This window comes from Patagioenas fasciata, chromosome Z (assembly GCF_037038585.1).
Source record: "Patagioenas fasciata isolate bPatFas1 chromosome Z, bPatFas1.hap1, whole genome shotgun sequence".
NCBI lineage: Eukaryota > Metazoa > Chordata > Aves > Columbiformes > Columbidae > Patagioenas > Patagioenas fasciata.
In genome coordinates, this window is record NC_092560.1 from 54,927,236 (window position 1) to 54,941,253 (window position 14,018).

Consider the following 14,018-nt stretch of genomic DNA (forward strand, 5'->3'; position numbering starts at 1 on the left):
CATTCACTCACCCAGTGCCTGCCTTTTCCACATTTTGGACAATCTCTTGGAGGTACACCCTTTGAAGCCTGGCATGCATATTTCGTGCAATCTTTCTTTGCATGACCCAGTGCCCAACAATGCAAACATCTTGGTCTCAGTTTGGTCCCAACACTTGAAACTGTGCTGCTAAGGTGGCAGCTAGAGAGTCAGTATAATGTTCAGTTGACCCTATGTTTTGACACACTCCCACCATCTCTGTTATAGTACACTTTTCCCTATTCCTTATAACCTGTAGCACACGCCGACAATCAGCATTAGCATTCTCAAAAGTCAATTGTTTCAGTAACAACTCACTAGTTGCATCATTATCAATTTGTCGCTCCAAAGCAGTTTGCAAGCAGTCTAAAAACTGCACAGTAAGGTTCTTGTGATCCTTGCAAGATTTTTGAAAAAGACATGCTAGCATCTCTCCCAACCCCCGGTAACTTCTGAACTGCTTTCATTGTTAATTTTGCTCTTACACCATGTATGCCCCTGGGATATGCAACTTGATTCTCTGGCAAAGCATGAACACCTTCCCCAACTAAATGACTGAAATCAATCACTCTTTGCTGATATGCATTACCACTAGTCTTCACAGTACAGTTCTTCTGAAAATCAGCCATACAGTATATTGAGTAGTGGATAAAATAATTTTCAACAAAGAATGCCAGTCATGCGGAGTAAATAGGTAGGAAGAGCTTAACACTTCCAAAAAATTTATAACAAATGACGAAGTAACTCCATTTTCTTTAGCTAACGTTCATAATTCCTTTACAACGTCATACGGTAGCTGTTGAAAGCCTGGAGTTCGCCGTTCATGATCGATCACAGGGCATGCCGTAACCACTTTCCAGTCTCCTGCTTTCAAAGCCTCTTCTCCGCATTTATCCCATGTGGTTGAATTAGTGTGCACTTTTGGTTGCAAAGTAACATCTGGGGGGAATAAATCAGGTTCTTACTCCAAGTCTGCTGGGTCAGGATCAAGGGCATTGTCGGGCGACTCCCACAAACCGTCTTTTGTCAAAAGCATTCGCTGTAGTGTACAAGCAGGGGTTTCATTATCAGCCAGCGCTTTCGCCATTACTGCACCTGTGGATAGTGTATTTTTGCCCGATACAGTTACAGGATCCCCCTCCTTCCCTGGCAAGGGAGGAGCAGAAGGTTCACAGTTAGTTGCGACCTGCGCAGCTACTTCCTTCTGAGCCACTTTTAAAGTAGTCATTATTTTCCGTCAAGTAGATAAATGTTCACCAGTAGCATTATCTCCAGACACTGCCTGTTAAAATAGTTCTCTTCCAACTGTGTGCTATGCCTCTAACTGAAATGTACCAGTTGTAGGAAAGTCCGGCACATGATTAGCAATCCATTCTAATAAAGTCACTGATTGGACTCCTGGCATGTCCTGATTTTGCTTTCTTAATAAACATTGAAGGACATCTAGGCTTTGTCTTTGTTCAAGGGATAACTTCCCTCCCATGGTTCCCAATCACTCACATTTTCTCGGTGAGGAGTGCGCAGTTTCCTGGTTCCCGGTTCTGTTTCCCAGCTTTGTTTCCCCGGCTCTGTTTCCCAGTCCTGGTTGAACTGGGCTTCTCTACTGAAACGGCTGCTTCCTTTACAGCTACATTGAAAGTCCCTGTCCAGGGAGCCATTTGTAGTGAATGAGGCACAGACTCTCAACAAGGTGCGATGAGAGGCCTTTATTACAAATTCAGGCTTGCATTTATACTTGCTAGAATGCTTGCTCAAGCATTACTGGTTTGCTCAGTTATGCGTTACCTAAGAGATGCATTTTGCGTTCCCACTGAAGTTGCTACCAGAAAAGCATTTTTTGATCTATCACAAGTTACCCCCCTGTCCTTGATGTATCAATCCTGTATCAATCCCTCTGTCCTTAAGGAATCAATCAGTACACAGTCCTTGCTTCTTGCTTCCACCAACACTTGTTCCCACGTTGTCAACTCTCATGGTTTCTCACAGGCTCGATGTCAGAATACTGCCACACTTTGCCACCTGAACTCCCAAGGGAAACAAATTCTCAGCTTTTATGCAACCTCATAATGTCAACAAACACAGGTTCTCTCTTCTAAAGATTAGAGTAGAGTAAAAGAAACAGAACCACACCTGCATATGAACCCCCTCTCCTGCACTTCTCAACAGATGCATTCTTTTGGAGATGCCACCCTAGGTTACACTTTATCTATAAAGGTGTGAGATTCCACACAAAACCCCTGGGCACACAATGGCGCATGAAAAAACAGAACAGACCCCGGTGAGAAGTCTTATTTATGGAATCATGAAATCCACAAAACACTATCATGGCAAGCTACCTCACACTAAGCAAGTCACAAGTTTGTGATTTTTTTTTTCTTCGCAAAGCACAAAGACACTGATTTTTATTGTATTTTAAAAACTTTTTTATCTAGTACTATTCCCTGTAACAGTGCCAGACATGGTAGAAACACAGATTATTTTAACATTAGCCATGAAATTCCATATATTTGCCCCAAAGAAATCAAAAACAGAATAACAGTCAGACTCTAACTTACCCTTTACTTTTCGATATGAGTCCAAGAGACTGACAGAGGCGGTGAACAAATGCTCTTTCAGTACTAGTGAAAGAAGAGGGAAATTCCATTTCTTTAAAGATAATTGGAAAAAGCAAACATAACACATCATACAGCATTCTTGACATGCTATCTCTACGCTACGAGTTTTTCAATCCCCAAACCTAAACCTGTCATGACCTCTGGTGAACAACGGAACTAAAGGCAGTACTGTTCCTTCGCACCTGTGAGCAACGCAGGGCTCACAAGCAAGCCATCCTATCCTTGCTCCATCCACCTTCTGCAGTTGAGGCTTCGCTCCTCATGGAAACCTCGAGCTCCACCGCAGGGAGAGGTGGTAGGGTCTGCATCATCAGACTGGACAACACAGTGCTGTCCACCATGCTGAACCGTGAGGGGCTGAGCCATTTTGGAGACAACCAATGTGGGCTGTGATTTCCCATGGGTGCAAGGAGAGAGTCCCAAGGAGAGGAGGCCAAATTCTACCCCGTTCCATGTTTTGAAACTTTCCAGCCTCTTCAGCCTCTGCTTGGGGAACTGGCAAGACAGAGACATGTTGCTTCTTTTGACAGATTGTGCTGGCTCAGCTGGACCAGTTAAGACTGGCAGAACAGATGATTTTGAAGTATGCAGCTGTCATTGGGCCAGTGTTTACCACCCAGCTGCTGTCACACATTGTTCCCGCTGCTGACAGTCAGAAGGTGAATTGCCTGTTGGACATGCTCATGAGCAAAAACATCCTGAGGTGGATGAAAATCACAGAGGTGCCAGAAGATGCCCAACATCCTACTGAGGGGCCACACACCTCTGTGCACACAGAGGGTGGTAAGTGGTAGTAGCAGTAAGGTTGACAAGGGAGCTCCCAGCTCTGTCCCAGTGGGGCACCCCAGGGCATGGAGGGCTGGTCAGGGCTTGTTTCAGCTGACAGCAACATCCCCAGCTCCTCTCTGGAGCACAGCTGAGCACTGTGTCCCCAGGACTCTGTTAGTGTCAGCAAGGCAAGCCGGGCCCTTTCACTCATGCTGCAAGACTCAGAGTGCAGCAGCACTGGTTTGCTGCCATGGTGCAGCTGTGGCTGATGCAAAGGCCCTTTGCCTTGCAGGTGTGGAGATTGCCTCTGCGAGCACCAAGATCATGGCCTGGCCTTCTGTGATCCACTGCAGCGGGAGGTTGCCTACAAGCTGTGGCTGGAGAGACAGCAGGTTGCCTCGCACCACAAGTGTGCTGTCTTTCTGCAGCAGTACACACACAAATGCAAGAGCTGCAGCCACGGAGACTTTGTCCCCTTGCACTGCTTCGGTGTTACCAGCACCCAGGATGGACAGAGCTGTCAGGGACCTGCTGACCAGGGCAACTCAGGCACCACGGCAGCCTTGGTGCTGTCAGGAGAACAGCTGAAGAGGAACAGGACTCACATCAGTGAGGGTATGCTGTGCACCATGCTCTGCAGCCTGGGCCCTCCAGGAGGCCAGAGGTGTGTGCGGGGGATCGGGTGGCAGTAGATCTGCAAGGGATGAGCCCAAGAGTGGAGGATGAACACTGTAGCCCTTCCTCGGTGTGTCAGGACCTTTGCAAGGGTGCTTGCAAGCCCCCTAAGAATGGGAAAGCATGTATGGAGGAGACCATGGTCAGCTGCAGTCTGGGAGACTGCCAATGGGTGAGATGGTCTACCGAGCAAGGAGGGACAGAACCCCTGCACCCTGCTGCATGAGCTACCACACTTGTTGCTGCAGCACCGTGTGGGTGGTACTCACATGCTTCATGTTTCCTAATATTTTGGAAAATTCCATAAGCATTTTTTGACCTTCTAGATGCACTGTGTGAGAGAGCAGGATATATTAATACAAACAACTGCACATCTGGAGACTGTAAAATTTTAATTTAAATACAGAAGCATGAGTTTTTTGAGCATGGATTGGTCCAATGTATGTTTCCAATTTCAGTTATTTTTCACCTATGAAAAATACTCAGACTTTGGCAAGCTGTAACAGTCTTTCAGAGGCCTGCTGCCAAATTTTATTCTAATAGTTCACAAACTTGGGCATTATTGCAAGATTTTTACTTCTTTAGAAAAGAATAAAACTAGTAGTACAACTTTTTTCATCTTTCCATGTAGTTTTCATGCTTGCTTTCTATACCTCTTCTTTCAATTAATTTCTTCTGCTATAATACTGTTCTATTTGACTTCTCCTTAGTCGTTAACTTACTGTACTATAAGGTTGCCATAAATTCAGTCTGCTCACTGTCAGCACTATGTTTGTGGTCATTCTTAGATTAAACTGAGAGCTTTTTCTGAGCCTCTACTTTGGTTTTCTTGTGTCTGCTGAGAGTATTCACACAGTTCAGAGTACCCTGTGTGTTCACTCTTGCATCCTGCGTAGTGACTTCCATACCTAAACAGTCAGATTTGCCTTTGCAAGGCTAACTGGCTCCTTGTATGGCTTCTGTCACCTAATATGGCCTGTCTGGAGATGATACAAGACTTCCAGACCCGTGTTCACACAGGAATGTGGGGCTGTGCTGCCTGGTGCAGGATTCCTGGGCTTCATGTGCACCAGGGACAGAGTTGGTGCAGAGCCCAAACAGTGCTTCTGCGGCTCAGTGGTAAAAAGGACAGTCCAGCCAGGGCATGTGCATTCCCCAAGGTTGTTGCCTGGTTCAGATCACTTTTCTGGGGAAGCAGTCACACCCTGCTGCCTGCCTGACGGCCATTGTCAGATGCCTGGTTCTAGCCCAGTCTTGATGAATTACTTGACTTGCTATTGTTACAATGCAGATAATTGTACTATTTATCTGTCTTTTTTTCCTGCACTGTTATTTGGAGATAAATGCTTTATCCCTGAACCTGTTGGTCTGGTGTCTGTTACCATATTCCAAACCTACAGTTTGGCAGGGCAGCCTTAAGCCTTTACACTCTGCTGACAGAAGTGGGATATGGTACGGTACCCTGCATGGCGACCAGCCCCCACCCTGTAGTTCATTATTTTGGGACCCTGCCCTGCCAGCAGACCTCAGATTCTAATTTGATTAGAGAAAGTCAGAAAGACAGAAACACGAAGGGAGAGTTATCCTGCTTATTATCTTATTGTCTTGTTATCTTATCTCTTATTATTATTATTATCTTGTTATCTTATGTATTATTATTATTATTATTACTATTATTATTATTATTATCTTGTTACCTCTTAGCTCATTGCCTTAGCACTACTGAGCAGCGTTTGAATGCAGCTGAAGCCCAAGTTAACTGCCTATCAAAAGACCTGGCCCACACCCAGCAGGACACTGGGGCTGCAATAGAGGAGAAGACTCCAGCCCCTGCTATGTTAAAAGCTCTCAGGCTAATGTGGAGGAACTAGAGTAACATGTGGTCCCCCACTTCACAGTGTCTGTCTGGGAAGAGCTTGACCATCACCTGGAAGCTGTGCAAAAGGGACCCAAAAAACAGCGATGATTCTTGATTTGATTCAGATTTAGTGCTGTGTCAAATTCCTCCCTTCCTGAAGCCTCACTAATCCAACCCATTGTTAAAACATAGTATGATGCTAATGGAGGTGTGACAGGTGCCTCTACATGCTCTTTCATGAGCACAGACAGAGGCAGACTAAGCGAGCACTATCACACATCTGTTAATGTGGAAAATTTAACCTGGATTGAAAATAAGTTGCTGTCAGAAACAGAAAAGGTAATGTCTCAAACATTGTGGCAAAAGCAGTTCTGTAACATCCAGACACAGCAGATGGGACCATTTGTGATAAAGGTGACAAGCTAAGGAGTCACAGACAGGAGGTGGAGGATGTGTTAAAGGGCATGGAGCTCCATCTCCTGATAAGCCCAGCACAGCACTAAGGGAAAAGACCCCAGACTGTTGAGATCCTTTCTGGTTTTAATAAATTTCTCATAAATTGCTGTTCAGTTGCACTCTGACTTCCTTTCCTGTTTGTATTTTCTGCTTTCTCTCATTTTCCCATGAAGTTGCACGTAAGTTCCTGGATATGCATTCAGGATTGCTGTTAGCATCTGAACTCAGGAAATACCTCTCAGGGATGAGTAGTGTTTGGAGAACAGATCTAGGGGATTTTCTTAAAGCTACTGAAGCACTGAAAGTTCAACTGCAAGGAGGTAATTACGCTGGTTCTTAAATGATGATTTCTGAAGAAAAAAAGCAGCTTGCCTCTGAGCTTTCTAATTGTACACTCAGTGCCACAGTGCATCAGTGCTCCTAGTGATCTCTGGGACTACATTTACAAAACAGAGTCAGCCAGTAGTTACTGCTGCTCATCCTTGGACTTCTGTCATTCAGCAACAATTTAAGAGACAGTGTGTAAAACTGAAGGTAAATGCTTTTTCCATGAACAGCGATACTGCAACTTGTCTATGCCACAGTCTGCAACGAGCATTGCATAGTGTATTTTATATCCATAGTGGATTTAAGTGTTTCCATAATTGAACTAAGTTACTAGAAGAGGTTAGTTTGAATGAAGAAACACTGAATTATGTGATGCATAGTAATCTTGTTTTACTGTGCGAAGTCATTTGCAGAAATATTTCCAAATAAAAATACATGTGCTGTCATTCCTTTTTTCATCTGAAATGAGCAACTGTTTCTTGGTAATACTATAGTAGTACACATTCATGAATTGTAACTTTCAACAAATCAGCATAAATTATTTTTGAGTGAGTCTGGCTGAACGTCTACAATAAAATATTCCCTTCTTGAAGATCAGAGGAAAGTGACCTTGTTTTCTCAGGTGAACTACTTTAGTCATCCATACAAATTTTGCTAGGTTTCACCCAGTGGAAATAATGGTGTATCTATGGCCAGACATTACTTAATTTAAATCCATGCAGAATGTCTGCATGTTCATTTCACTGAGCAGTGATGAATTTTTCTGATAGTTCCTTCCACAGAATACCCTGCTCTGGTTTCATGTTATGTCTCTAAACCACTTTGGATGTTTTGGAAAAATGCTCTTTTGAGCCAAGAAGCCCATTCCAGTTTCCTGAACCTTTGTTTTCACTCTGCTCTTTGTATCACCCTGGTCTCCAAAGAGGGAGTCGCCTTGGTAGCCGTGCATCCCTGGGACCAGCTGTTGCTTAAGCTGCGTAAGGAAAACCCACATCCATGGCAGGGAGGGAAGAGGGGATGGTGCGGTTACTGCCTGGCTCTCCAAAACATGGTTGCATGAGACAGCAACAGACTTGACAAACAGCACCAGGTGGCCTTTTGGACCCCAGAATTCATGTTACTACTGGTACTGAAGTATGTTTAAAAATAATGGAAAATATAAAAATATCACACCAAGTAAGGGTACAGTTAACAGGAAACAGGTGAAGTCTCAAGTACTAGTGAAATGATAGTTCACAGCTAGATGAGTTCAGACAGGAAAACAAAACATATTTGAGGCTGGGAACCTGGGACTAGATATGGACATCTCATTATGTATATGCTTGGAGCAGGTTAAGCTGAAAAAATACATTAGAGGGCAGAACCACCATCTGATGAGTGAAGATACACCTCTTACTTCAGGTATGACTGAAGCAGTAATTGAGATTTTAAACATACTACAAGGAAATAGAATCTCAGGAAAAACATTTCTAGATTTAATATAAATGATTCAGCTGTGAAACTTCAGTTTGTGTTTCACACTGAGTTTCTTACAGTCTTGTCAATGTTGTGAAGGCTACCCACACAAAATGTGGGGAGGTAAAAACAGTGGGGAGGGTCAGGTACTGAGTGCGAGGGGAGGCCCCATGGCAGAGTGTGGCAGGATGCAAACCCCCCCCCTCTCTCCCCCTCCTTCCTTCATCATGGAAGGAGCAGACACATCTCCCTCTCTCTCTGCTACAGCTTCTTCTGTTTGGCCCCAGAGCACCCTGGTCAGGGCCCAGGGAGCCGCTGGGCACCCGTGGCCGGTGTGGGAGATGTTTGGAGGCTTCAGGGGTGCCCCACAGCCAGGGTGGGGGTGCAGAGAAGCTTCTGGAATGCCTACAGTCAGATCTGATCAGCCACAAAAAATGGGGTTCTCGTTGAGACTCCGCCCATTACTGCGGGTCTCTTGGAGCAGGAGCTTAGCCACTGCCGCCAGGAACCACGGCGTCGCCCTCCCCGGGACTGAGGCTCCGCTTGCCTTCCCGCCACGTGTGCAAGTAAAATTAACCCTCGCAGGATTGCGAGTGCATCTAGTTTCCGTGCACATTTTGCACTTGTATTTATACTTTCCGTGCACATTTGCATGTGTATTTAAAAATAGTCCCACACCGTCTTCAGGCAAGTGTGTACTCCTCCCGGATTCAGGGACGGCTCCAGCATTGTTTTGAGTGAAGCCACGTGCATGCACTCTGTGGACCTCCTGTTGTGTTAGTTGCTGCCCCTTAATAATTTACTCAACCGATATCCAAACCTGTATTCAAGTCACTTTGGAGTGCTAAAACCCTGTTTCTCACCGGTTTACCCTCTTGTCCCTTAAACTAACCTCGGGGTGCCTCCGTGACACAGAGTCAGCCCGCGCTTCCGACCTGCTGGTCGCCTCTTGTCCAGGCGCCATACCTGGAGTGGGGAAGGTGGCGGTACTGGGGCAACCACAGTGTGTTTCCCACTTAAAAAGCAGATGCCTCTTCTCTTGCTGTTAAACCTGAGGAGGGTTATTTGTGGGAAAGCTGTGACTGGGGGAAAACTTGTTTCGTATTGTGCCCCTGAGCATTTTGCTTGCTCCCTTCAGGATCCACCCTTATCAAAGGGCGCAATCGTAAGTTACTTGTATTATTATCATAGCTGATTAGAGAATGCTCTTCTGCTTTATAAGGAAACTGGTGGAGCAACTGGTTGCTGTTCTAGTGCCAAACGTCCTCTCAGCTGTGCCTGAGCAGGTGGCGATTCTGAGTGCAATTAAGGTGTCCAAAGATGGATTCAAATCGTGACAGGATACAGGATTTTGCCCATTGGCTTGTTTTATAGAACTCTTGAGTTACTCAGAGTTCTACAATGTGATTGTGGAAAGTGTTTCACCAGTTGTTTTTACCACTCACTTCCTCATAATGTGTGCTACTTTCCTTATTATTCAGTTATTTCTCTTCCACAAAAATGCATTTGTAATAGTTTTTACTTTAAAGCTTTTTCAAGTTCACACAAGATAACAATCCACATCAGTCTAAAAGGACACAACCATGATGGCACTGAAGTTGCTAAGTAATATGTCTGTTCTCATTCCTTCTGTGATCTAAGGAAAACATAAACATGGTGCAACACTGATGTGATCTGTGCTGGATGAAAAGAGTATCACACATAAATTGCTTCTGTTTTATGCAAGAGAAGATCTGATCCCACATGGCAAAGATGTTACTTTATATTACACGTTGGCCTTTTTTTTTTTAACCGAAATAGCTAACGAAATTCTGTATCCATCTAGTTCTCTAGTTGAGAAGAAAGGAATACTAGAACAGAAAAATCTTTCTAGAGAATGCATTAAAATCCTGGGGTTTTGAAACACAGAAATACTCAAATGGCAGAAGACTGTCTATTCTGTATTTTGTATTTTGCTTCTGCTCTGAAAACTGGGGACTTCACACTGTACATAGGCAAGACTTTTTAGACAGTTATTTTTTATGACATGAAGTATCTGTGAAAAGAAGAAAGGTACTGCAAGTGAATGATGCTCGTAAAGAATTTGATTTTACTCTGAAAAGCTGGAGCTGCATGAAGTTTTAGTAAAAAAGACTCAGTGGAATTTGACATATTTGGTGTGTACAGAAATTGTGCTTCTTGGTTTTTACCCTGCAAGAGTTGTGGTGCCTTTACCCTGTAGCATTTTCAAGTAAGATATTTTAAACCCCATTAAGAATTTAGAAAGCAAGTAGTGTTTTCCTCAGTATTTCCCCCAGTATTTTCCCTAAGTTGCTTGTTTCTATGCATTCTGGTATTTATCAATGTAAAATTGTGGTTTGTGTTTTTTGGTAATACTTGGGAAATAAACAAAACAGTGGTTCTAAATAATAATAAATAATCTGTAAGTATCTATGTCATTTTCATGTGGGAACTTTTAAACTTTAATTCCACACTGCCCTATTCCAATTAGCCAAAATGTAGTAATATCATTAACATTTATCCTTCTTGGACCTAGGTCATGTTCTGGGGCTTAAAAAAAGTTTGTTCTGTTACCTTTTGAATTTTAGTGAAACATAATCCTCTGCGTTCCTAACTAAGCCAATTTATTCCTTAACAACTCTTCAATTCAGATACTTACCAGGCCTTGGTTCATGGTCACCATCTATTAAAGATAACTGGAGGACATTCCATTCACCCTCAACCAGCAATATTCCTTAAGTGGCCATAAAACTTGGAAATTAAAGCATGTGTCCACTAGGATTAGTAAAATGTATAATAAATACGAGGGATTTGGAAGAAACTACAAAATAGGAGTATAGAAAGGCATCAAAATGAGCAAAGACTGAAATTTTAGTAGTCTTTAGTTCAGGAAGAAGAGACACCACTAGAGTTTCCAGAATAACAAAAGGTACAACGATGTGCATATTACTGTACACTTTAAAACAGTGCAAATAAGAAGGACTTAAAAGACAACCTATGGAAATCTGTTTCTGTCACCTAAGGTTGTGCAATTTGTTGTGATACGACGGATGTCAATAGGTTTGCATTTTTAATTAACATCTATACATTTCACTAATATATATTCCACTGCAATAGATGCGATAAAAATACAGAAATATGACCTGCCACGTAACGTGGCATGTTAACTTCTGTGTGATCATACATGGACTGGTACTGCACTAGATATGCTTACTGCTTCATTTGTCCACCTTCCTTTGAACAAAGTTAAGACATCACTGACTGGATACAGCAATTTCTGTGTGTGTACCAATATAACAAGATTTTAAAAGAACTGACATGGTTTGCTTGCATGACATTTTCTTTCTTCTTTTCTCTCTTACAGCATCACTGCATATTCGGTCTTGTGTTCATACACTGTTTTTTGGCATTAATATCTACAGGATTAATGTTAATAAAATAGTATCAGTCCGTCTTGTTAACTTATGCAGAGCCAAAATTAATTGGTTAATTGTAATTACAGATCATCTCCCCAGACAATATTTTTTAATACCCATTAGATAACAGGAGTTGTTTTTCCAAAGTTTCAGCAGTTGCAAAACCTGCTGTTTCTGGGGGGATGGAGTCACAGAGGCAAGTCTATTGATTTGTAGATTTTTAATGAAAACATGTCAGTGCTGCCATCTTTTGGACATTCTTTAACTAATTATTATAGAAAACTGACCAATGAAGACATTGTTCATCTGGGATGTCTGGAAAACCTTAGATAATAAACTTTGCAGAAATGTTCTGCTGTGGACTTCGATGCCATTCTCCCTAACAAGGCGTTCATGCTGACAAGCACACAGATTTGTGAGTGCATAGGGATCTCCCCATGTTAAATGCCATGTATGCTGAAGAATAGTTTGTGACTTAAAATCTGAACACTCATTGCAGCTACCTTTTTCTGTGCTATTTAAATAATACAGTCATGCATTCCTCAGATGGAATTATTCAAAAACATATTTTCTGTTTGGGAGACTGAAAGGTGAAAGGTAAACAGACCAGTCCAACCTGAAAAAAAAACAAATCACTCTGCTTTATCTGAGTGAAAATAAATATATCCTTCCAGAGAAATGCTGGAATCTCAGTTATATTAATGCCTAAACAGGAGTGGTATGGCTCTCCCAGAAGAAAACTTCTGTCTTCCCACATTTTTTGTCCTTGCTATAGAAAGTACACTAATATTTGTGATAATGTGGGTGTTTCCTTTCTTCTTCAGCAAACAACATTCCAGGAGAAAAACTTGGCAGAAAAATCAGGCAGATAAAACACTGTATGTGTCAGGTACAGTTCAGCGAATAGCTATCCTAACAAACTGCTCTGGGGAGTGTACTAGAATCCTACCAAAAAACACCGGGAACTTAACTATTTGGGTGTTCCCAGCCAGAAGGGCACAGTACCTCCTTACACACCACTAAACCCTCACACCTTAAGAAGGAATTTTTTTCCCATTGACAGGCTGGGTCATGGTGGAGTATGGCAGAAGGGCTCATAGTCACCTTCCTCACGTAGAACCAACTACAAGGGTATGGTGACCTGCTCAGTACAGTAGCTACAGATTGTTACAGGTTTCGTAGTGTTGCAGCCCAGCACAAGTTTATTTCTTGCCTATCATCCTGAAATATCAGTGCAATGAGTCTGACCTGTTCATAGCTATTGCTACTGCTAGCTGTTATTTTAGGATTTATAGAGTCATCGAAAGTTTTTATCTGTCTTTGCAAACACACTTCTTGAAGTGGAAAAATTATCAAAACTTTGTGTAATGCTCTAACAAAATCAGAAAAAAATAAAAGACATTCTGGCAATGTAACTAGAAAGAAGACAACATTTAAAAAAAAGATTTTATTAACAATGTAAAACGTTTAATATCTTACAATCTGAGATAATTCTGGCATGCCCTATAAGAGTTATTACTTAGTGATGCAGACACCATGCTTTGAATTCTACTGGAAACAAACTGAGTTGGTGTTGTGTTTTACATTGTTTATTTTAATACACCTTATTTTAATAAATTATTTATTTTTTCCAAAACCTTATAGAGATCCTACTGGCTTCAAAGGAAATCTGTTGGTTCTATGCATTGTACAGTATGTAGATATGACTTCTCTGTATTTACAGGTTCTAACTATTTTCATATATGGTTTGTGTATCACAAATTAAGATATTTTTCTATGAAGTTTTTAAATTGAGATATAGTGGAAGACTAAATATGAATGAAAGCACAAAAAGCAACTGGAGATTTTGTGCAAATTCTGTTACAATATTATTTAAATGTTTTAGAACTTTAATACTTCTGCTGTTAAATAGTTTTCTATGCTTAAAGACTGTTAGAATACGATGCAGTATTTTAATATGATACTAATAAGAGTACTGTACTATGCACAAACTTTTAGCTGCAGTTCAAACAATAAAAAACTTTGAAATTATATATTAACCATAATTCATGTATCTTTGTGTGGCTGAAAGTAAGCATGCAAAACATACTTTTAAAAGTTTTAAAAACATTCTTAGTATGCAAGATTTATTCCACAGCTGTTTTTTCACCACCATAACCTTAAACTATTAAACCCCTTATTTTGAAAAGTGGGATAGAGCAGAAGAGAAAAAGGAATAGGCTAGTGTAGAAAACGTATTTAATAATCAAGAGTAGCAATGTTCATCTTTTCAGTGGTCAGATAACAGTGGTTTAATCAAAGTTATGATTTTCTTGGTGCCTCTGTACTTAGTCTTCTAACTTGAGACAAGACAACAAAGTCCAAAGAATCTTCGCTTTCGTCTTCTTACCAATGGATATGGTGTCAAGTTTAGGAGGCTGCTATCATCTG

At 41.8% G+C, this 14,018-nt stretch overlaps 1 protein-coding gene across 1 annotated transcript in view; it reads right to left on the reverse strand.

Moving 5' to 3' along the window:
- Positions 1-13,020: 13,020 nt before the first annotated feature.
- Positions 13,021-14,018, reverse strand: part of RGS7BP (regulator of G protein signaling 7 binding protein) — a 44,608-nt gene continuing 43,610 nt past the window's right edge. Inside the window, exon 6 of the mRNA XM_065860827.2 lies at positions 13,021-14,015. Within this exon, the coding sequence (XP_065716899.1) occupies positions 13,924-14,015 (92 nt within the window). The 3' untranslated portion in view covers positions 13,021-13,923. The remainder of the gene's footprint in view (positions 14,016-14,018) is intronic.